The sequence below is a fragment of the Lygodium microphyllum genome, chromosome 21 (genome assembly GCF_053477565.2).
Source record: "Lygodium microphyllum isolate KBCC chromosome 21, Lygodium_microphyllum_v1.1.10, whole genome shotgun sequence".
Taxonomy (NCBI): Eukaryota; Viridiplantae; Streptophyta; class Polypodiopsida; order Schizaeales; family Lygodiaceae; genus Lygodium; species Lygodium microphyllum.
This window is the reverse complement of record NC_141155.1, coordinates 89658364-89684225: the sequence shown is the minus strand read 5'-3', so window position 1 is coordinate 89684225 and position 25862 is coordinate 89658364. Positions and strand designations below refer to the sequence as shown.

At 42.9% G+C, this 25862-nt stretch overlaps 1 protein-coding gene across 1 annotated transcript in view; it reads right to left on the bottom strand.

Moving 5' to 3' along the window:
• Positions 1–25862, bottom strand: part of LOC148018260 (uncharacterized) — a 286664-nt gene that overhangs the window by 11932 nt on the left and 248870 nt on the right. The window contains exons 18-19 of the mRNA XM_087661879.1: positions 21087–21210; positions 16359–16553 (exon numbers count right to left, since the gene is read on the bottom strand). Of these exons, the coding sequence (XP_087518005.1) occupies positions 16359–16553; positions 21087–21210 (319 nt within the window). The remainder of the gene's footprint in view (positions 1–16358; positions 16554–21086; positions 21211–25862) is intronic.

Genomic DNA, 25862 nt, shown 5'->3' with positions numbered 1-25862 from the left:
AAATCTTCATGATGAGCCACTGTAATAGTTGCAATGCGAGGCACTCTAGAAAGTGCATCAGCAACTACATTTTGTTTCCCTGGAGTGTACATAATTTGAAAATGAAACATAGACAAGAAATTTTCCCATCTTGCATGTTTCTCCTGCAAATGCTTTTGAGTCTTGAAATACTTCAAGCTTTGATGATCGGTTTTAATAAGGAATTCATTGCCTAAAAGATAATGTTTCCATATCTTTAAAGCATGAACCACTGCTAAGAGCTCCTTTTCATAAATGTCATACCTTTTCTCCACATCATTTAGACGGCGGCTTTCAAAGGCTACGGCATGGCCTTCTTGATTTAGCACTGCACCAATACAATCACCGCAAGCATCTGCTTCCACCACAAATGGTTTTACCAGATCTGGAATGATAAGAACAGGTCCAGAAGTAAGAGCTGTTTTCAGCCTTGTGAAGGCTGCCTTCTCTTTTTCCTTCCATTGGAAAGAGATCTTCTTCTTTGTAAGGTCATGAAGTGGAGAAGCCATATGTGCAAAATGCTTAATGAAGCGGCGGTAATAAGAACATAAGCCAAGAAATGATCGCACCTCATGTACATCACGAAGATGAGGCCATTCTTGGATTATCCTGATCTTTTCAGGATCCATCTGAATCCCTTCAGAAGAGATGACATGCCCAAGGTAATTTATTTTATGCATGAAAAATTCACTCTTTTTACCATTTACCAAGAGTTGATTTTGTTGTAGTAATTGTAGAACAATTTCCAAGTGTTGATGATGCTCCTCTTCATTCTTGCTAAAGACAAGAATATCATCAAAGAAAGTACCGACATATTGTCGATGCTCTCTAAAGATGCGCTCCATCATTCGATTAAAGGTGGCTGGTGCATTGGTTAATCTGAAATGAACCACCAAGAATTCATAAAGACCGTATGAAGTGCGAAAAGCAGTTTTGTGTACATCTTGTGGTATTACCCTAATTTGATGATAACCACTCTTTAGATCAATGTTTGATGATAACCACTCTTTAGATCAATGCGACTAAAAATCTTTGAGCCTCCTAGACGATCCAAAATGTCGTCAATTCTGGGAATAGGAAACTGATTCTTCACAGTGATTTTGTTGAGGGCTCGATAATCAATGCACATCTTGAATGTGCCATCTTTCTTTTGAACAAGAAGAACCGGTGAACAAAATGGTGAGCTACTTGGCCTAATTAGCCCATGGTTGAGTAGGTCTTCGACTTGCTTTCTGATTTCTTCTTGTTGAGGACAGCTCACACGGTATGGTGCTATATTAGGAGGAGAACTGCCCGGGATAATATCAATATGATGGTCTTCTGGCCTTTCTGGGGGAAGCTGATAAGGAAGATCTTCCGAAAAACAATCTTTATACTTTTCCAAGAGCTGAAGTTGCTCTTGGTTTTTAGCATTCATATTATCTTATACATCAGTGACATAAAGCAGACAACATTGAACACAATCCTTAATTGCTCTAGAGACTTGCATATGGCTTACCATAGGTATGGTGTCTCCAGAAACTCCAGCTTGGATCTCGTACTTCTTGCCTTTGTTGGTGAGTTCTACCTTCTTTTTCTGAGAGAAGATGGTTGAATCTACTCTATGATTCCAGGGCATGCCAAGAATCACATCGCAACCATCAAGGTCTCCGATACAGAAGGTATCTTCGTCACTGTAGCCTTGAATTTGAAACTTGAGCTTGCCAATGTAGGGTATCACAGTCTTCACTGTGTCACCTTCATCAGCATTTAAAGCTTGGCGAACTTCTGCCGGAGTGTCCATCTCTTCGTTCTTTAATCCAAGCTCTTTAGCTAATTGCAAGGAAATGATATTTTCATTCGCCCCAAGATCTATCAAGAATAGTGCTTGCTTACCTTGCAACTGTCCCCAAGCTTTTAATAATTTGCGCGTCTCTGGAGTGTGAGTTGTGTTTGCAACTACATCACTGATAGCATTGATTTTCACTGGCGACTTAGGCTTGTTGTCAGAAACCTTGCTTTGTCCCTTGTTTGGACATTGCTTCGCTATGTGGCCTGTCTGTCCACATTTAAAGCACTTCCCTTCTTTCATGAAGCGTTGCTTTTCTTCTTCGGAAAGTTGCTTTGCTTGTGGGTATAGATTGGAGCGAAATTGAGGAGCATTAGGAGGTGCATAGGGCTTCATCTTCTTTTGATTTGATGGTGGCTGCTTTTGCCACTGTTTTTGTCCTTCATTTGGGGCTGAATACTCCTCATCATCAGCTACTCTCTTCTTATCATTCTTTTGGAATGATTTGTTGCCATTGTGCTCCATTTCCCATGTCTCAGCATGGTCAATGAGTTCCCTGAGACTAGAACAATGATAATGATTAAGAGCAGTACGAAGTTTAAAATGCAAACCTCCTTGAAACTTCCTAAGCTTTTCCGAACTGCCGATCTTCTTGAAATGTTGGACCTTCAAAAGTAGCTCCCAAAATCTCTTGGTATAGTCACCAAGTGACTCATTTTTCCTTTGCCAAAGCCGATCCCATTCCATTTTTACATCTCTTTTGAAATGAACAGGAAGAAATTGGCTTTGTATCAGGCGAACAAAGGACCGCCATGATTTTGGGGTAGCATGATCATATTCCAACCCCGTCCACCAAGTATGGGCTAAGTCAGTTAAATGTAAAGCTGCAAACTTAATCTTTTCTTTTTCTTTATACTTGTCACGACCATACAAAATTTGAAATTGACGAATAAACTTCAGAAGAAGATCAGGATTTTGGGAACCATTATACATACTGAACTTGATCTTCTTTTCAAGTTGAGATAGTGACTTAGTCTTCTTCTTCTTCTTATGCCTTCGTCCATGCTCGGAAGATGATGAAGTGCTTGATGGGGATGAAGATGGAGACGAGGGTGAAGAATGTCGACGCCTTTGACGATGATGAGGTCTTCCACGAGAAGGGTGTGACTCTTCATTACTAGAAGAGGATCCATCAGAATAGGCGCCAGATGACTTTGAAGAAGAGGATGAGCTTCGACGCGATCTCTTTCTTTGTCTTGAAGTAGAATGGGACTGCCTCTTAGAAGTAGTTGGACTTCTTGATCGGCTCCTTTCATTGGTATGACTTTGTCTCCTTGAAGTAGATGGGCTTCTTTCCTTGAATTCTTTGGGATTCTCAACTTTTTCTAGTTTGAGAAGTTGCTCACGAATTTGCTAATTCTCCTCTCTAAGACTTTGAATGGCTTGAAGGATAGCACTCGATTGATCCATTGAGACTAAAGAAAAAAAAATATGCTCAAGCACTCAATGCAAGGGCTGAAAACAAACAAACTTATAGTTGTAAGCACTACTAGTGTTGGGGGTGAGGACCGAGCCAAAGCTCTGATACCACTGTAAACGCCCCGAACAACGTAGTATGCTTAACAATTATGATATTCGCTTGTTTTCGAGATTTAATATAAAAGAGAATGAACACGTAAAGCTAAAAATGAAAATTACTCACAAAATTACAGCCATGAAAATGTAAAAGTAATGGAGACAAGATTGAGGGTTGAAGATGGGCAACCCCCCCCGAAGGAATGTATTTCTGCTCAACCCAAGTCCCTTAGGGAAGAGCTCAGTTACAATCAACCTGAGAGTGAGAAGAAGTAATTCTCACTCTCACAAGATCATGCAAAGATGTACAAACACACATGCATTATCTATTATGCAATGATAAGAACTGATTTCTTTACAGTATGAGAGAAGAAAAAGGGGAATTCAGCCTTTCTCCATCGTTGATCAGCAGTACATGGATAGAGCTTGCTTCTTGTAGCTAAAATGGAAGAAAGAGCTCAAGAAGGAGGTGCTGTAATGAATTTACAGGCTTGCTATCTTGTAAAACAACAGTGATAGAAGAGGGAATATGGAGGAATTTGATAATGGAGAAGTGGGGGATGATGATGGGGATGGATGGGGCCAGTTTCTGGCTATCTGTGGGTGCTGTTCATGAGTTTATAGCAAAGAAAAATGATGATCAATGAAGAAAAACGAGCTCTTATTTATAGGAGAGGGGAGAGCTAGTACAAAAGGGGAAAGTGGAGTAGCACAAGACAAGTGTCCAGCCACATGTCATGAGATGTGACAAGTGGTGGGACACTTGGAAACTTGTGTGACAAGTGTCTTGACACTTGTCTCTTCTCTATGGCCTTCCTTTTTGGGTTGAATACTGTCAAGAATAGAAACAACCAAATTTAGTAAGCACAGTCAGAGTACAGAACTTACTATTTTTAGAATGACATCCCTATTTTTTAGGACTAGCATTTTTAGGCTAATTCGAGGCTCCTAAAATTTAGGGACCTCCTAAAATTTAGGGATCTCCTAAAATTTAGGGACCCCCCCAATATGGGTATCATATGAAAGCTTTTTCCGTGTACATCGCAAAAATGGTATCCGAATCTTCATGTGACTTTCCTATGCAAAGAAATGTGCATTTCAAGCTTTCAGCCCATACATGCACATTATACAAGCATTTCATGATCATGCCATCTTGTTGATTGTAACTGTCTGTTCTGGTGGATCTAGCCCACACTTCAAGGCATCAATCCTTTCTGTGTGCGAGTCTAACTCTGATATGCGTGAGTTCTAGTCACAGGCGCCCAATCGGGTCAGATAGGTGGAAGTGTGAACTATCTTTTCTCTAACCCACCGTGTGGGTCCACCATAACCTGTGACCACTCATCAGTGGCCAACTCCAATGCACTTTTCTTTATATCTAATTAGTGCAAAGGAAATAAATTTAATAAATCATTATATAGACAAATTAATGAGAAAGGATACAAATTCTGTTTCTATAGAGTTGTGACATATCCTTTGGTTCCTCTGTATCAGAATCCGGACCAAGGGCTGCCACCGTTTGGTCGATAAAGGCCATATCCAGACCAGCCATATTGTATCACCACTTGTGCAGGCCCGATGCGGAGCCAGAAGCTCACGGAAGGCAAAAACAGCACAGGCCTCTCTCTCTCTCTCTCTCTCTCTCTCTCTCTCTCTCTCTCTCTCTCTCTCTCTCTCTCTCTCTCTCTCTCTCACAGCTGCCTCATGGACTACGCACAGTTATTGGTCAGATCCGCACCTCATCCCACCACCTGAGGATTGAGACAAGCAGATGGGAGGGTATACAGACAGAAGAATGCAAACGTCCACTATGCGACAGAGAGCCAGAGACAGAGGAACACTACATCTGCCGATGCACTGTATATTATGACATACGAGGTAGATACCACTGTCTGTTTCGAGAGGTTTTGGACCCCTGAGACGGATCATGCAGTTTGAGGATCAGAGATGCTTGGGATTTTTCCTCTTGGAGCTCCAGAGGCGCAGAGCAACAATTCTACGGAGTAGGAGGCCCCCACAGCTCGGCTCACATAGACAGAGAGCAGTCACTGACTTTTTCACTGATACACGACAGAGTATGGCAGATACCACTACTACTACCACATAGCCTACAGGAGTACATCATCATTGGACCTCATCTTCTGTAGGTGTCCCTTTGGATAGAGTAGTGGCACTTAGCCGGTCTAGGCGCCCACATCCACCCGGACGAAGGCCTAGACATCCACACCACAGACAAATTAAAGCCATCATCGAGCGCCACAGGAGACAGATGCCGAGACGCCTCAGCCATGCAGAGATACACCTCCCTAGAGAACAGACATATCATTGATGGAGAGTTTTCCTTTCTCTACTCTCACTTTCAGATCACTGACGTGTTTCCCTTTTATAGGACACTATTTCATTTCTTTTTCAGTCTTATAGGCATTTTTTTCATCTTTTTCTCGTTCCAGATGAGAAACACACCATCATTGTATGTACTGCTTTGGTCTCATAGGCCACATTAGCCTTTTAGAGACGTTAATATACTCTCTCTCTCTCTCTCTCTCTTTCCAGGCTATGCACAACAGCCTGCAAGAAGAAGCACAATCCCAGAGTCGGGTCCAGCACTCCCCACAGCCCACAGCCCACAGTCCCTTGGACAGAATGTATGGTCTGGGTCTGCACCCAGCGGATGCCAATCCCAGTCCCAAAGCTGGCCTGCACGAGCAGTCAGCACTGCCGCTCGTGTCTGCTACCCTGTGCCAGCAGTCGTGACCTGGACATGTGACTGCCTGAACTGGCAGTCAAAGTGGTTGCTGCTGCACGTACCTGTTCTGCGCGGGTCTGCCCTAATTTCCTGACCGTTGCTGACGAACTTGCCGGTCTGCAGAAGGATTGGCGCCTCTGGCTCTGTGTCCTGCTGTTCCTTCAACAGGCGCGGGCCCCTAGTGGGGCGCCAAACTGTCGCCCTCTTTCTCCCTTACTGAGTGGCTGTCGGGCGTTGCTACAGCCCAGTCAGGCGACAAGGGGCAGAAGGTCCGCGTTGCCAGTCCCTGCTCGATCTGACAGTCAACGCAGATCCTCACGACAGGAAAAAAGGTGACACGCAAGTCAGACGGGCAGCGTTAGGGTCAGACGCACAGGCGACGACATCCTCTCTCTCGACATTTCTTCTCTCTCTTCTCTTTCTCTCTCTCATCAGCACTCTCTCTCTCTCTCTCTCTCTCTCTCAGCCTTCGTTTTTGCTCTCCCAACCTTTCTCACGTTTTTCCTAGCCTCCTTTTGGAAAATTCAAGAAGTGGCAACCTTTCCAAACAAATTTGCAACATTGTCCACATTATTATATTAATTTGTACTATAAAATTATCAAAAATCAATATAATAAATTTTTTTGGTACATAGAAAAATAGTCTAACTAGCCAGTAATTAAATTGGCTAGGCCACTTCATCTCCTGAGTGTCCCTGTGCCATTTTTGACCATTGTATTTGACCAATTGACACTTATGGCCAAATAAATGACTTAGCCCAATTACTGGTGCTTGATACCACCTAGTATCTATGCAACATAGCTAACTACAACTTTTACCTTTGACATCCGTTGATCCCTTGGGTCTTGGGCTCATTAATTTGCACTAAGTTTAGTTGCACCCTACGTGCTACTTAAACATGTGATTAAAAATTAATCCACATGTTAAGTGACCTTGTAATCGTCCCTGATTGCACTAATAAATGCATCAAAAGCAAAGTACTACATTGGAATTTCCACAAGGCATCATTGCCAACACAAGTTGTGCATTGCTATTTGACCATTCTATATGCCCAATACATGCTGAAAATTATCAGCCATCATAACATAAGACTCAAAGAATCTCAAAAACATTGCAAAATTATCATGCGATGGATCCATTAATCATGAGCTCAATTAATTTGACAAAACTAAACCATAGTATAGCATAAACCATGGCTAAAATATCAATGCCATCCTAACATATGCTATGGTCCATAAAATTAGCTGAATACCACTAAAAATTAATGATCTGAAAACTAGGATTTGATAATCATCCCTTGATGATCATTAATGACTTCTTTCCCTGTAGCTAACTCAAAGGGAGTGTACCGCGTTGCCGAGTGGATGGAGCTATTATAGTGGAATTCCAAGACATCAAGGTACAAGGCCTAATCTTTCTGGTCCACTCGAGCATAGCTGCGGAGGTAATCTTCAATGCCTTGGTTGACTTGTTCTGTCTGTCCATCTGTCTTCAGGTGGAAGGATGATGAGAATCTCAGTTGTGTTTCCAGAGTCTTGAAGAGTTCCTTCCACATGTCGCTCATGAATCTTCCATCTCTATCCGATACAATGGCCAGTGGTAAGCCATGCAGTTTGAATACATGTGTGAAGAAGAGGCATGCTACCTCCTTGGCATTCAGTGGTGGTTTGGCCGGGATGAAGTGGGCCTGTTTGGAGAAATAGTCCACTACAAAGATGATTGTGTACCCATGGGACTCCGGTAGTTCCACAATGAAGTCCATGCTGATGACATCCCATGGGCGGCTAGGTACTGATAATGGTTGTAGTAGTCAGGCTGGTCTTGATCTTGGTGCTTTGACCATTTGGCAAGTGGGGCAAGTTTTGATGTAGTCTATCACTTCTTCCTTCATGTTCGGCCAAAAGAACTGCTTCCTAAGGGCCTCCAAGGTTTTGCTTTGCCCTTTGTGGCCTCCAATCTTGCCGTCGTGTATCTCATGCAGGATGAGTTTCTTTAATTCCACATTGTTGGGGATATACAATCTCTTGCCTAAAAATAGAATACCCTCTTCTAAGGTGTACATTCCATGTGGTGTCTTCTTTGCTTCCACATCTTTGATTATTTTGTGCATTTCTTGATCTTGTCCTAGGGCCTCTTTGACAAGTTCTATGAAGTTGTTGCTGACCACATTGACAACTTTCAGGTCAGCTTTCCGGCTCAAGGCATCTGCTATCTTGTTAGTAGAGCCGGGCTTGTGCTTAATCTCCAGGTCAAATTCGGCTAGGAAGTCTAGCCAGTGGGCTTGCTTTGCTGATAACTTGGGTTGGGATTGGAAGTATTTGAGGGAGATATTGTCGGTGAAGACTATTGTATGCTTGTCTTGAACATAGTGCTTCCATTTTCTAAGGCAGTGGATGACTGCCAACATTTCCTTCTCATGTGTGCTCCACCTTGTTTCAGCATCGGTAAATTTCTTTGACTCATACGCAATGGGGTGACTCTCTTGGACCAGTACACCCCCTATGCCGTAGTCAGATGCATCTGTAGAGATTTCAAAGGGTTTGGTGAAATTCGGCACCCTTAGGACAGGAGTTTGGCTCATGCACTTCTTCATCTGCTCAAAGGCTTCTTGTTGCGCGTTCTCCCATGTAAAAGAGTGATCTTCTTTGGTGAGGTGGGAGAGGGGGGCAGTGATGAGGTTGTAATCTTTGATGAATCTCCGACAAAATACTGTGAAGCCAAGGAACTCCCGCACTTCTCTTACAGTTTTCAGTACAGGCCATCTTTGGACAGCTTCCACTTTCTTAGGGTCCACTTTGATTCCATCTGCTCCTACAATAAAGCCTAAGAACTTCAATTCTTTCACTGCGAACTCACATTTTTCCGGCTTGGCGTATAACTGATGCTGCCGCAGTTTCTCAAAAACTCAGCGTAAGTGCTGCTTGTGCTCTTCTAAGGTCTTGCTGTAGACTAGGAGGTCATCTATATAGATAATGACAACGATATCTATCTCCGGTCTAAAAATTCCATCCATGAGGCCACAAAATGTGTCTGGCCCATTGCTTAGGCCGAACCCTAAGACTAACCACTCAAAACTACCATATCGTGTACGGAAGGCTGTTTTTGGGATATCTTCTTCGGCTATGTGGATTTGGTGGTATCCTGATCTAAGATCAATCCGACTGAAGTACTTGGCCCCGTGCAATCTATCTAAGAGGTCTTCCACTAGGGGCATAGGGTATTTGTTTTTTATGGTGATTTTGTTAAGAGCCCTATAATCTACACAGAGTCTAAGTCCCCCATCCTTCTTTTTCACAAACAACACTGGGGCACCAAAGGGGGATTTGCTAGGGCGGATGAATCCTTGTTCTTCTAGTTCATGTAGTTGCTTCTTCAATTCCATGAGCTCAGTGTGGTTCATGCGATAGGGAGCGCGGGCCGGTGGGGCAGACCCTGGAATCAGCTCAATCTTGGATCCACATCTCGCCTGGGTGGTAGACCCTTGGGTAGCTCGGTTGGCATTACATCTTTGAATTCTTCAAGTATTTCTACCACCTCTGTGTTCCTATTCTGTTGTTTGGGTTTCTTGCCATTTTCTTCTTCTTCAATTGGTCGGATCATACACAGATAGACCATATCTCCTTACTTGACTGATTTTTCGACTTGCTTTGCACTGCATGTCATGATACGTGGCCTGATAACGGTCCCTTGGACCGGTGCTTTTTGGGTCTGGCCCTTTGGTTGGTTTGCAGTTGGTTTTACTGTTTGGCATGATACTCCTGGCTTATTCTCCTTCATTTGCACCTTGATTGGGGTCCTGCCAGGTAGCTGCATTCTTTCACATGGCACTCTGACGCCTTCTCCTTGCATATCTAGAATCATTTCATTCACACCTTTACCAAACATTGCAATGACATACTTGTCATAGAATTCTAAGCCCAATATCACTTCAAAATCATCCATGGGGATTACTAAGAAGTTGAGTTTCGCTTTCTACTTGTCGGCTTCCACTTGGACTGCAAAGACTTGTTTTAGCCATCAATCATTGTGGCGCTGACCTGGAGCTCCTCTTGATTGTCAGTCTTTGGTGCCACGTCAACATGCTACCTGCCCTGGCCATGCACAGATACACCTTGACCTACCCGTTGACTTGACATGTCATAGACACACGTCACCATCAGGCCTGCCCCAACATCAAGATAAGGTTTATCACATTAAACCTCATGACACCTATTGGCCGACTACCACTGCCGCATCCTATCATAGCCGCCTCCTCTATCCCATCACAACCGCCTCCTTGGCTCACAACAATTGCCCTACCTACCACGCCTCAACTTGCTTTGCCCGCACTCTCCTCGCTTCGCAACCATGGACACTTTCTCAGCCTCCTTATCCACCCTTATAGCCTTTGTAAGATTCCTTGCATAAGCAATCTCCATCTCCCCTTCCCCTGCACAACCTCAACAGGTAGACCAATGGCTATACCCTACGCCAACAAACCACAAAGCACCCACACCGCCGACACATGGAGCTAGTGTATCGCTCGAGATTGCAGTCGATGGTCCTCCACCATCCCCAAGGGGTTCCAGTGCAGCCCCTTGCATACACTCGGCCGATGCCTTCCCATCCATCCACTTTGCTTCAGACACAGAGTTGGCACTCAGGGAGAGAGTGTCAACCCTAGAAGCATCATCCTTGGCCTGCAGAATGGTTGGAGATCGTCCACCAATCCACAGTCTTAAGGACTCCATCCAGTGTGCTCTTACAGGCACACCGGCCAAGATCACGCGAGTGGTGCCCCTTGGAAAGGGATGCTTTAGACCCTATTTCAGCTCACCTGAGCAGATGGAGGCAGCGCTCGCTACTAGCCCGCTTGATGTCAGGACCTTAGTAGCATACTTAGATAGATGGATCAAGGGATGAGACTATTCCTTGCTTGGAGATGGCACTGTCATCACCATTTCTTTTCCTAGGCTTGATGAGTATTTTACGCCATACCTCTTGGAGATTGGCAATGCATTTGGCCACGTCATACAGAGGGATAGGACTTTTGCTGATGTAGTCTTAGAAGGCCCACATAGATACCCTTCGGTCCAAGTGATAATACCCACAGTGTCTTTGCATTGCCTTCCCCAGACTATTAGGATTCCCTCCATTTACGGGGGCTTTCTGATTTTCTTATGTTACAGGAGTACCATCTTTCAACAGACAGGATATCCTGATGTTGCAAGAAGCTACTGCCAGGTCAGAGTCACACTTACTGGGCACCAGCTGTAGGTGCTACCGAGATACAGGCTGAAGTATGCATATGTGTTGGGGAGCAGTGGACTCAGTCGGTACAAGGCCGGGGTATTCTGATTCTAGGGAGAGCCATGTGGGTCTTGATGAGAGTGGAGGCAGTCATTGGTTTGTTGGCCATTTATGCCCCGAATGGCCAACGAGACAGGAGACAGTTTTGGACCACTACCACAGGTTGATCACTGGATGGTAGGGGGTGACTTTAACATGGTGAAGGCTCTTGAGGATAGGAGAGGCAAATGCACATAAATCATTAGGGGAGGAGAGCAGGCTGCTTGGGAGGAGTTCTTATTCGAGATTAGAGGCCAAGACCCATGGTTCACAACAGAGTTTGGTAGGACCATAGGCTCACTTCAGTTCTCCAGGAGAGATAGGGCGATAGATGCCAAGACTTTCTCTAGGATTGATTGATTCTATGTGGATGACTGGGCCTGAGGTGGCCTTACAGGCATCATACCTGGCACGACCCTCTCGGACCACTCACCAATTCAGTTACTTCTTTTTGAGAAAGTAGGGGGATCCCATTCCAATGTGAGGATTCCAGAGCACTTGTTTTATGAGGATGATCTTAGAGACACAATCACACAATGTTGGAGATCTAGACCCTTCTCAGCTGGACGGGCAGTTGGTGACTTGGATGAGAGCCTACAAGAGATTAGTTCCCTCTTCAGAGAGGAGGCCACAAGGAGGAGATAGAGGCTTCTAGAGAAGGAAAGAGTTGGTAGGGCATCATTGGTTGCCTTACAGAGGGAGGAGAAGAGACGGCTAGGATGTAGATGGATAGTTTGAGAGGATGCATACCGCCAGGGTAGTGGTTGACTCCATGAAGGAAGCTAGATTGGAGTACATATTTCATGCGAGAGCCTCTTTTTGGACTCAGTCTGGGGACAGGGTTAATAGGGATTAGTTTATTATGTTCCTTTTTAATTCTAGGCATAATGGCTGGTACCTTAAGGCTAATCTCATGCTATTGAACCATCATTTCTTGCTATAACTTGGGGTTTTCCCCTCATTTTTGGTGTTTTATGAGTGAGATATGACATGTTTTATGATCATTAACACACCAAGGAATTTCTATGAATTATTTGCAATTTATTGTATTTTTATCATATTTTAATTATATGTTTAATGTATTTTCCACTATTTTTAGCCATTTTTCTCATGAAAAAACCATTTTCATCAAAATTTCTTAGAGATTGCCATAGAAAAAAAGAACTTAACCATATCCATTCCATAAAAACATAATAAATTATCACGAGAACAAACTATGCACAAAATATAAGCCCTTTAAAAAATTGCAAATACCATAACCTATGCGTATAGATCACAACTATTGACGCTATGAATAGTCACTAACACACCAAGAAAGCCTTCAATATGCTTCAATATAGTACTCCATTCATTGCTTTTCACTTTCTACGCCTCCATCCAAAAATCTACCAAGCCCTCACAAGGCAATGAGTATCTTCTAGCCTCTTTTTGTTATTCATGATGAGACTTTTAAGTAATTTTAGTCCATATGCAATTGCTCAAATGTCAGCTTAGCACCCACTCTAGGACTTCATCATGACATGAACCTAGCGAGGGTCCGAGACCTAGGATAGCTACCTTACACAAGAAAGGCTAACACCTATTGATCATCAGACTAGCTAAAATGACTCAAGTTCAACTTATGAGCACCCTCGAGAAAGGGGAAAGCAACAAATGAATCCCTCTCAAGAAAACCGCTCAATCCTTAGTGCAAATCTTAGCATCGAATCCTTGTAACATATCATAGATAATCCCTACCTCTTACCTCAAAAAAAAAAAAAAAAAGGCAAACAAAGAAAGGGCAAGGTGATAGAGACACTTGATGTCAAAAAGAATCCACATCGGCCATATTTTCCCCTTTCTACTGTTTGTGACTTTTCAAACCAGGGTATTTATCCCTCCAAAATCATCCATTTATTGATAATACATTGGCCCTCCCCCTCTCCCCTCAAAGCAAGGCCATTTTGACATAAAGTTGGCATCCAAATGTATGGTTTTTAGATGAATTTGATGGGACTCCCCCACTACCTACAAGGTTGATTTTACACTCGGATCCACTTCCAGCTTTAAAATGCTCTATGTCTAACACCTTGACTACCTTGTAAAAGGGACATTCTTTGAGTCTCCTTTCTTCATGTCGTGCTCCAAATGAGTTGCAAGATCTGCAAAAGCACTTTAAAAATCCTACAAAATTTAGCTTAAAAATTTGCTTTCAACTATAACTTTTTCACTGCCACACAATCAAAGTAGAGGAGCTTCATCTTCAAGGGATATTTGCTTGGATAGAGCACTAGCACTCAGTCGAGTAAGACACCCATGTCCATACGAGAGGAGATCGAAACACCCTTATCATAGATAGATTAGAGGTATATCATTGAGCCCCATAAAAGATAGATGCTGAGACACCTTAGCCATAGAGAGCTACATTTCCAGCAAAGGGAGATACTTCACTAAGAAAAAGAACATTTCTACCTTTTTTGTTCTTCTTTTTAGCTATATTGTTTATAGTTGCACTACATGCATATAGTTACATAGAATATTGCCTAACATTCGGTCTCACAGGCATGCCTTTTATCTTTTTTTTAAAAGACAAGAGATACTCTTCATTGTATGTATAGGTATGGTCTCATAGGCCACATTGGCCTTAGATTTCCACCAAGGTTTGCCCTTGCAAAGAACTCATAAGGAATTGACCTTATCATTAACCATGCATAATCCTTGATAAGCAAATGACATATCTGATTTGCTAATGCTCATTCTATGATCAACTAATTATTAATTTTTGAATCATGCCAAGGGTGTCCCAAGTCCAAGGAAGGGAAGGGTTGTCAAACAAGCAAAGAGTCTGAATGGGGAGGATTTCAACCATATGGGCTGATCAACCTTAAGCATATGCCACCATGAGGGCTGAATTCAAGTGTGTTGCCATGCAAAATACCCGTGTATTTCAGAAAGAATCTAGCAATGGAAACATAGGGCTTCTGAATACACATGGCATTGAACAAAGTCCATCTAAGGGTTGTCACATATGTCTCCACATCTAAAATTGCACCACCCCCTATACATATATAATCATAGGAATTCCAGCAAGAAAGTCTTTGATGAGGGTAGCAATGGTAAGTAATATGAGATCATGGGTAACATAATCATTTGGAAAACTCTGGAGGCTACACGGAAAGGCCATGCAAGTGAGTTCTAGTAAACAAAATTTTCCATGATATGAGTTGAAATCCAATCGAGTAGTTGCTTAGGCAGGCATACCCTTCATATATTTCAAGTGTCTTGTAATGCTGCCTTGTGTTACCACCTTCCCTGGCCAAATGAATTGCAAGTAAATCTTGTTCTGTGCAGCTTATGGGAGCTGATTAGTGGATTTTAATATGTGACCTTGAAGCTAAAGTACATAATTCTCATATGTCTATGGGTCGTGAACATTGTCCCCATTAAGAGCATGAAGGTTTCCCCTATATTGTTGTTGCCAAGGGAGAGACAATCCCATCACCTTACCATTTTCTACTAGATGGGATAACATCCTCAAAATGGAATACGTTGCAAGAGCAAGGGACAAAAGGCTCAAAGTACACCCTTGTCTAATGGATTTAATAGTGAGAACAGCTTTATAACACCTCCATTGAGCATCACTCATGCAGACAAGCCTTGACTGATAGTATTGAGTGAAATTAATTGGGTCCAAAATCCATCTTCTACAAGAACAGGCCATAAAAGACCAATCCAAATGATCAAAAGTTTTCTCGAAGTCCAACTAAACTATCACTAACTCTTGATTTGTATACTACGCATAATCCATGCCTATCTGTACATTGAGAATATTATGAAAAATATTGCTCGGGAGGTGTTTATGCAATCTATGAGCGAGCACCTTGGAAAAAATATTATACATACTATTCATTGAAACTTTGTCACAAATATTTGAGAGAGGAAGGTGAGGCACCTTAGGTAGCAATTTGATAGCTCCCACTTTCTAAGAATCAAGCATAATCGCCATTTTGCAAACTTCCTGACAAATAGAGGTCAAGGTGGTGCAAGCGCATCTACACACTTTGCAAATAATTCATTCAACAAGCCATTCCAGCTAAGGGTTTTGTACTTGGGCACGTGTCAAAACTACATAGAACTACATGGACATGCTCTCTTCTAGGTGGTCATGCTACATGATAGACTACAATGATAGACACTAGACATGTACACCTCTTTGGCATTATGCTCCTCATACAAACTTTGGCAGCACAAAGATATTCAAGATGTTTGTTTGCATAAGACTAGAGCACGGCTGACACATCTAACATGCAGCTCAACCATCTTGAGCTGAACCGAGTCATTAGAATGGAAAATGGAGAGAGAGAAATTGAGAGTGGAATATGGGTTTCACCAAGATCACCAATTGGCATGGAGAGGTGTTTCACCGGAATGATCTTGTCGCCCTTTTTGAAATACCTTTACTTTCAGAACAAGAAACATGCCATTTCTTTGATTCAAGTTGAGACAGGGACATACTTCCGTAGAGGCACAAAATAACATAATATGTTCAATACGCAAGGTCCAGGTTTGTAGATAGGAGCATTATATGTGTATACCTTTTCTATTGAAAATTTGGCCTCTGGCAACAAGTTATGTGAAAATGCTCCTCATAAAAACTCACAAAACTAGGAGATTCAAGATATTGATTTGCATAGGCTAGTGCATGGCTGAGGCACCTAAGATGCAGCTAATTCATGCTAAGCTGAATTGAGTCATTAGGATGGACAATGACAAGGTAGATGTTGAGAGACATGGATATCACCAAAAACACTAGTTGGCATATTGGAGTATTAGGTATACAGATGTTAATCGAGATCTCAAATCCGTTTCAAGGAATACACAGATGTACGTAACGCAAGGAATGTTGTCATATTTTTAGGATTTCAAGGTTGTGGAGGAAAAACCTTGTGTGTAACATCTTCAACTACGTTGGGTCGTCCATGATACTTGGCTGCAGCTCCTTCCACGCGAAGCTTTCTTTTTAATGCAATGACATTATGACCTTGATTACAACATCCTTTACAACTGCTCATTTCACCACCACTTGTCCATCCAGAACAGCATTTTGGGAATGCGGAACTCATCCCTGAAGATACAATCTGTGGTGCAAAATAGCAGGGAAAGGAGAGACAGTTTAACAAATAAAAAATCAACTCAAGAAAGTTATTTCCATGTAAAATACAGTTAATTATACAGTATACATCTCTGTAAAAAACCTCAATGAAGAACATAAATACTTGCAGGTGAAAAGAGAGAATTTCATTGCTGAAACCTTGTAACATGGAAGGAAAGGTCTCGCACCCCATAAGGCTACTTCCAAGGCTGAAGCTGGTGGTAATTTGAGGCCATAAATGGAGCAAACAGGGGTGTCAACAAGGGAAACAAGCTCGGATGCACCATTGATTCAATGTGTGATATGTAGTTCATTGGCAAGGTAAGAGAACATTGTTTTGACAGGTAGCAAAGCCGAAAGTTCTCATCACTGGCTCAATGTCAAAGCAAACAACTCAGAAAACCTGGGATGAATTCTTGTAGATCAGTTTCTTATTGATTCCTTGTCTAGTTCAAATGGGCCTCTTACTCCAGGGGTCATTTTAGAATTTTCACATGCAAACCTTGGTAGATAAAAATTTTACATACAAAGCCCCCAAAATGTTTTGTCGCCACTGATTCTAAAATCCTTGTAGCAAGGATCATCATTGCTTTCAAAACCATGGTAGAAGTGTGTCTTTTTGAATTTCTAATTTCTACTCCTTCAGGACTTCCTTCTAACATTGTGGTAGATGGCAAGCCCTCACATAGATGTCGTGCATGTCTTTGTGAGTCCAGAAATACAGCATGATCCTCCCTCTCTTGTGTATATTTAGATCGTACCGCAGCTGATTTGCACAAGGAGAGCATTTCCTAAAAATGTGGCCTGCAGCTCTAGGACTTTGCTATGGAGATGGGCTTATTACTATGAGTTGGGTAGCAATCCCTCACATCCTGACTCACTGCAGCATGGAGGTTGGGTGCACCACTTGATGCAATCAAAGTGGACCGATGCTTTAATAATATGTTTCCTTTGAAAAGATGTCTTCTAGTTTGGCAAAAACTAGCTTAATGGTAGTAACTAGGAGCAAAAGAAAAAAAAGAAATTTTGAACTTCCCATAAAATTGAACAAATTATGGATGGGCTTTGGCTCTAGAAGCTGTTGCTCTTTTAAACACTCTAACACCTCACGTATATATGAATGGACAACTTCTCTGTATTTGTGGTCATCAACAACTTCTCTAGTAGAGGCAGATTAAAAGATGAAACTTCCTGGGCCGGGTAGTTTAGAAACAAGCTCGTTAAGACAAATAAAAACCCTAGATTTATCATTGCAAAGTTCCTCAACCCTCCAAAACTTTGCAGTCACCCATAGTATGTTAAGAAAAAATCGAAAGGAAAGCACCAATATCACGACAGAGACTCCTATCATCTTTGCTTTAACTGCAGCATTATTTGCAAGCCAGCCAAGCCATGTGCACTGTGGCCTTGGGAGATGATTAAGTACTTTTCTTTCCCTTTTTGTGCCAAGAAAAGATCCCTCTATTTCCACCCTGTCAGTTCTGGCCCGTCGCTCATGGAGGGGGTTCAACATCACATTTGTGTCTATGCTTCTGCCTTGGATGTATGGAAGAGAGCTGTTAGATCGGTTGTTTAAGGCACTCATGGAGAGACGATTGCAACTTGTGATGGGTTATAGACAGATAGGCAACTTGTGGTTATGAGAATTTTCGAAGTGTTTATCTGATCACATCACTGGGCAGCAGACACACTCTGGGCTTTGCTCACAGAGTAGAATGTAAGACATTGGCACATGCACAAGACTATTTGTAGTATCTTTACTTGGTTGATCTGGACTACAAGATACAGTAAGGCCATGAATCAGCAACACAGCATGATATTGGAGACTTACTGATCTTTGGATAGATCATTCATACCCTTAGAGGCAGATGTGGGAGGTCACAGGGTGACTTAAGAGTGCATGAGGGGGATACAAGAGGCCTTCCTAAGTACTTCGATTCAAGCACCTTCTTCTTGGCACTTTATTCATAGAGCACCAAACTGACACTATTTATACTTCTTATACTTGATGTTCTCCATAAGATTTTTTGTATATTGTCCTAGTAATGTTTGTTGCCACTGACGTAATTAGAAAGGTTCAACTTTCTGGGGGAAAAGACCCCATAATGGTCATTATATAACACTGCCTCTCAGGCATGAGACATATAATGGAAAAACACTATTTGTGTTGTATTATGTGATCCAAAGTTGCCATGCTCCCAAAACTTTTCCATGGTTTGTATATCTTTTTTTCAGAAAAAGAAAATCTTATTACTAATATGTTGGTGAAGAACTTGAGGTTAAATACAAAGTACAAGGAACTTTGTAAAGAGTAACTAAGTACATCACCAAATCCTCTCCCCTCATGCGAAGAATGCTCCAAATCTTGGATAGTCTCTCCTGTGGATACTTCCTGAAGGTCAATAACATGACTGCATCTCACACTCCAGATGCACGAAGTTATGATTTTAGCAATCAGCTCCTATCTGTGACAGTGTCCTTGGGTCCACTGTGCCTGCGAGTAGTCTCTGGAGTGGGGATCCTGCTCAGATGCTGTCTAATGATGACTAAAGAAAAATTCCCTTGAACATCCTCATAGCAACAGGTTGGGCCTCTATCTGTGACCCATGTTGTAGTCTCCCCAGGTCACCACTATGGTCTTTGCTATGGCCTGAAATATCATCCTAAAGCCTCTCCTCCATACCTCTTTGGCTCTAGGTCAGTCCCATAGGTAGTGTCTCTGAGTGTCCTCTGGCTGGCTGCATCTATTGCATCCAAGCAAAGTGCCAACCACTAAGCTCCTGTGAGCTTACAAGCCATAGGAAGAGAGATATCTTCCTAGGTCTAAAGCTGTCATGTAGCCTAGTTGAAAAGTCATATAAGCACTCATCTGAGATTTCCTATCTATGTCAATGGGGGGGTGGTTGCTGCTGGCTGTGCTCTGATCCTGCTCATCTATATCCTTCTCCCCAGCCTACTAGTGTAGCCAAAGAACACCGTGTCACATACTCTACCAAGGAACAGATCCCTCCATACTCACTCTTCTGGATCCCAATGTAATGTCTATAGAGGCTCCCTTTGATAAGCCCAATACCTCCATCCTTCTACATGACAAGTGGCTAGGTCTGGATCAATGTGTCACTTCCTCTTGATGTGTGCCACTACTCTAATCCTCTGTTTGGAGCATCCGATGAATGCTGTCTAGTCAAGGTCCTCTTGCTGGAGGCGGCCATCCTACTCAACCATGGAAGTGAATGTCTAGTCTCTGTTGGTCACAATGACTGCTAGAAGAATGTACCCTCTGCAGAAGAGCCGATCTAAGTCTGAGAAGTGCCTATATCAGTCCGCCAATCTGGTGGAGCTCCCTTCGTCTCATGACGTCAATCATGAATCTTGCTCCCCTTGGAGCCTATAGTCTCTGTCAATCTGGTGGAACTCCCTTTGTCACGATGTCAATCATGAATCTTGCTCCACTTGGAGCCTATAGTCTCTGTCTCTGAGTTTCTTGTGCTTAGTTCCTAGAATGCAAACCAGTCTCCCACAGACACACGGACTTGTGGAGTGAACCTTCCCCATGACAAATATGTTCTCTGTCTGCCCGACTCTAATCTCAAATAATACAAAAATCATGGTTTGTATAATATCAACCCTCTTCTTTAGGATTTTTTTCCTCAAGGAAAAGAGAGATTCTATTAAGATACAACGATACATCAAAAGCTTACCAGAGACAATGATACCTCAAAAGCTTACCCAAGATAGTTTGAAGCTAGAGGTAATGGCCTAGATTGCCTTAGCAAATCCCTATTGGTCAAGCTTATTTAGGGGACTTCTCCCAAGCAATGAGCCTTGGAAGAAGCTATTGCTATGGAGATTAGAGTCCATTACACTACTCTTGGAGGACCATGGCAACTTAGCACTCCATTACACCTACACTTGGAGAACCATGGCAGCCTAGAATTCACAGGGGCTTCTAGGATATTAAGGTTGAAATGTGCATCCATGCCATTCATCTATAGGATATTTTACTGTAAAGAGTCTCTCTAGGATATGGACACAGATTATCCACACACTCCATGGGAGATGGGAGAGATTGCAGGGTGACTCTAAGCATATGAGGAGGACAGATGGCTTTTATTTGAATTTCAGACTGGGAACTATGGCACCTTCTTCCACTTTGAGTCACATAGGGCCTAGGATTCCAGCCCACCAGAGTGGCTGCTTACCCAAACATTGCAATTATGATACACTTTTGTAGACCCTTACAAGGCTTATTATATACTTTGTATTTTATGTTAAGGGTTCTTTCTGAGTTATTATCAATAGATTTTCTTTTCTTTAGAAAGAAAGAAAGAAACTGAATCACCCATGGCTGATCAACCTTAATGTGCAAATGTTATAAAAGTATGAATAGAGACTCTAACAAACATTAAACAAGTCATCGCATCAGAACTGGTTAAGCAGTAAAACATATTTCTTCTCCGAGTGATTTAATGATGTAATTAGGATAAAACATGAATAGGAGAAAGATTGTATGTGTTACCTGGCTTCCTGGTTGTTGAGTTTGATTTTCCATACAATTAGAGTTGTGCAAAAACTGTCCTTCAGCATTGATGTTTTCTCCTACACCGCAACAATGATGGTTTGCATATGCTCCATTGATTCTTCTACACTAAAGAACATTCTAGCTCATTAAGCTGCTCAATGACTGCCACCTTTTTGTCCCAATAAATGTCATTTCTTAAAATCACCTCAGCTATGAGCCAAGGTAAAGAAAATACAACAAGGGGATTAGGGGGAAAAAAGCAAGGGAAAGGAAAGAAAGAGGGAAGAGGTGCATGGCGGGGGGGGGGGGGGGGGGGGGGGGGGGGGGGGGGGTGGGAGGTGTCACTTCCTGTAAAAACATGTGCTATTTTTAACTATATTATTGAAAACTAAAACCAAATAAATGCTGTCAATCACATGGCATGAAAGAGAGACTGGACTGCTGAAAATCTATCAATAAACACCTCAGAAAAATCTTCTCAGGCAAAGATACAAAATAAGTTTGTATAGGACCTCAACAATGCAGCAAAGTTTCCGAGTCTAGGCACTCCTTTCAGTCTAAGCTTAAAGCCATGTTTACACTCCACAAATGCATATGTCTTCAGCTTCATCCACCTTTGCAGATTTTATCTGGTTCCTTGCCCAAGCTACATCCATGCCCCCTAGCTTAGCACAGCCCCCCTCACATGCATTAATCACCACAATAGAGATCTGCACCAGTCATCTAGATAGCACTAGCACCTTAGAACTGGAAGCCAACGAGTCACACGAGACCCCAGACGATCCTCTACCACCACTAGAGGGCTCTAGTGTAGCCCCCCCCACTTCTACCACTGATGTTTTCCCACTGATTCGCTTCACTTTAGACATAGAGCATGCACTCAGGGATAGAGTGATGGCCATTGAGGCATCTTCTCTAGCCTACTAGTTGGATACTGCCCTCCCATTTGCATCCTAAAGGACTCCATCCAAGCAGCACTCACTGGCACCCAAGCCAAGGTCATATGTGTGGTACCTTGAGGAAAGGGATGCTTCAAGCTTAAGTTCAACTCATCTGAGAAGATGGAGGCAATGCTAGCCACTAGTCCACTCAACAAAGTGGCATATTTTGGTAGATGGATTGAGAGCCAAGCCTACTGTTCTCTCAGGGATGGCAATGTCACCAACATCTCCTTTCCTAGCCTCGATGACTACTCAACTCCATACCTGTCCGAGGTTAGTAACACCTTTGGCCATGTTAGGCCTTTGCTGATGCTGTCTCAGAGACCCCACACCAATATCCATTGGTGAGAGTCATTGTGCCTATAGAGCCCCTACATACTCAAACCTGGATTGTTAGGATAACCTTTGTCCACAAGGGGCTTCTTCATCTACCCAGTGTCATATATGTAACTCCTTGGCTAGTGCCTTTCTTCCAGGTGATTGCACATCTTGCAGTGAAATGCCACCCTAGATCACAATAGTGGTAGGTCGCCTTCAGAAACAAGGGGGGCCAGCAGACCTAGGCCTTGGAGGAGTGAGGAAGAATGCAAGAGATGGCATCATGCCAAAAAAAGAAATAAATGCCAGCAAGAGAGAGAGAGCACACTAAGATGAGACATGGACAGGAGCAAAGAGGCCTAGAGCAACAGACACAAGTAAAGGAACAATGGAGAGTGGTCAAAGATCTTAGGCTAGCAGCTTGTGTGGTGCCACCTCCACCTCTTGTAGCCTCTACAAATATTCCTCCCATCACCAAGGAGACAAAGATTCCACATCCACAAACAGTGATAGCTCCTCAAATTATAATGACACAACCTAGAGAGGTAGTGACACCAACTGTTCCCCAAGAGGTACCACAAGTTGCGGGCACACCACTATCTTTAGCACTCCTTGGTCATCAACTGACACATAGGGATAACAACAATCCCCTAGGAGGTACCACAAGCCACCAATGCACCATTGCCTTCAACATTTCTTTGTCATCAGGTAGAATCATGAGAATTGATCCCATCACACCTCCTTGACACATAGCATGTTGAGGAGGTCAATGCGAGACAGGAAAGCAAGCAGGAGGCAGAGGACTCAAGTGCATACCCTGTGGATTCAAGTCTATAGGAGATCAATTCTCTTCATAAAGGAGGCCACAAGGCCTTCTAAAGAAGGAGAGGACCACTAGAGCATTATTGGCTGCACTACAAAGGGAGGAGGAGATACCTCAAGGGTGCAAATGAGTGGCTAAGAGGATGCATATTACCGGAGTAGTGATTGATGCCATGAAGGAAGCCAAATCAGAGTACAGGTTCCTTCTAGACCTAGTCTGAGGATAAGGCTAATAGAGATTTTTTCATACCACAAGAAGACTCAAGAACGCTGATGGATCCATTACACAAGGCCCTCTGGAAGCAAGACATATGGCTACATGGTACTACACAGCCTTGCTAGAATTTGCGAGTAGAACCTTGGGTTATGAGAGGGATAGAGAGATCTGAGCACTAAGAGGGTGGTCACGGATAGGATGAGTAGACCTTTGATGGCCCTTTTCACAAAGGAGTTGGAGAAGGCACTTCTGGCACTACCCTTTGGCAAGTATCCATGAGAAGATGGACCGGATAAGTCCTTTATGAGTTCCTGGAATCTCATCAGCACAGGCTCTATCTCAACTTTCCAAGAGATCATGGCATCAAGGGTTATGCTAGAGAGACTTTTTAAAAGACTAATTCACCTCATTCACAAGGGAAGTGGTGACAGATTGGAGATCACGCAGTGGAGGCTGATCACTTTTCTTGAGACTACCTATGAGATCCTTGCAAAGGCAATCAATCTCACACTAGCTCATTGGTGCAAGTTATATTATTCATCCCACCTAGACTGGCTTCATTTGAGATTGCAACATATTGGACAACATCTTCACATTTGGGAGCCCACCACCATGGCTCAATCCAAGAACCAAGATGTTTGTGCTCCTTCTCGATATTGAGAAGGCATATGATCGTGTGGATTGGGAGTTCTTAGAGGGCAGGATGCTCAGGATGGCTCTCAGATATATTATTTATCCCACCTAGACTGGCTTCATTTGAGATTGCAACATCTTCACATTTGGGAGCCCACCACCGCGGCTCAATCCAAGAACCAACATGTTTGTGCTCCTCGATATTAAGAAGGCATATGACCGTGTGGATTGGGAGTTCTTAGAGGGCATGATGCTCAGGATGGCTCCCAGAGCAATGGGTTAGGGGAGTAGCAGCTCTCCACTCCAAAATACATAGCCAAGTTATGAACAAAGGGGCCAGAGGAGAGAGATTCAACATCCAGCAATTAGTGAGACACGGTTGTCCAATAGCCCCACTTTTTGTTTCTATCTGTAGCAAAGGCTATAATCTCCTTCTTGAGAAACAGATCTATGGATATCAGATGCTTCAAGTTACCCATCCTTGAGTTTGAGGAGGCTTTTGTTGTGGAATTTGTTCAGGACACAACAGTTTATTTAGATGGGGATAAGAGTAACCTCAGGGCCTTTGCAATGGCCATGGAAATTTTTGCAAAGTAGTAGATGCCTTCATTAATCGGCACAAATCCATTGGCTTTTTGATATGCGACACTAGGAAGTCGAAATGGCAACCCCATGAGGATTTCACTTGTGTTCCTTGTAGAGCCGTGGTGAGATATCTTTGGATGCCATGTGGGGATTGACATCACCTCAAAGAAGTTGGCACCTCTTCTTTTGAGCATTGGACAAAAGCTATTGTGTTGGAGCTTGGAGAGCCCTCTTTAGTAGGGAGAGCAGTGGTTACCAAGTTTTTCTTACAACCATGTGGTACATCACTTCTTGTTGGATATTCTCCAGGTCTTGCAAGCCAAGTGAAGTGCCTTATCAAGGACTTTATTTGGTCACGAGGATATGGGAGGCAGACTAGAGCGAACCTGGCTTGGGATATCATCACACAGCCCACATCTAGAGGAGGCTTGGGGATCATAGAGCCAAATTGCCAAAGCAAAGCCTAATTGCCTGGGCTTATTTTCAGAGGTCTTCTACCAGGCAAGGAGCCTCAAAAGAAGCTTTTGATAGGGAGGTCTCAGTCTATTACACCTACACATGGAGGACCATGGCAGCTCAACATTTACACTGGACTTTTTAGGAGATTAGGACCAAAGACGTAGGGAAGAGTTTTGAGGTCAAATTTGCAGTTGCTATTATCAGAGCATGGAAATCTATTCATCTGGCCTTCATTAGCTACCACACGCTACAGCTGAAGAGAAGAGAAGACAGCCCCTTCTCTTCAATCACCATTTTGAGATCAGAGTTGGGTCACACTCTTGGACAGAGGCTCACCTATCTTGGGGAAGATTCTTTGTATAGGTTACTATCTCAATGGGAGACTAATTCACATTTTAGGAGCTAATGTAGGATATTCACAGATAGAGACTACAAGGATTTCAAGGGAGCCAGGGCTATGATTGAGGCTATGACAGAGGGAGTACCTCCTAAGTGGTGGATGGATAAAAAACATTCTCAGTTGGTCTGTTTTCCAAAGGGGACATCCTTCAAACGGTCATTGCAACTAGTAGAGACACAACATTCACATTTTTGGTAGAGGAGGATAAATACCCCCAGCAAGAGGACTTGAACCTTACAAAGTTTCATAGGATGCTCTAGACAAAGAATCAGAGTAGTGGCTCACTTTCAAAGGAACTAGCACATTGACCCAGCCAACCACTTGCCTTGTAGATGGACGGAGACATTGGGTTTATCAGAGGCCTTTACAAAGCTTACAATGGGATCAAGAGAGTGGGT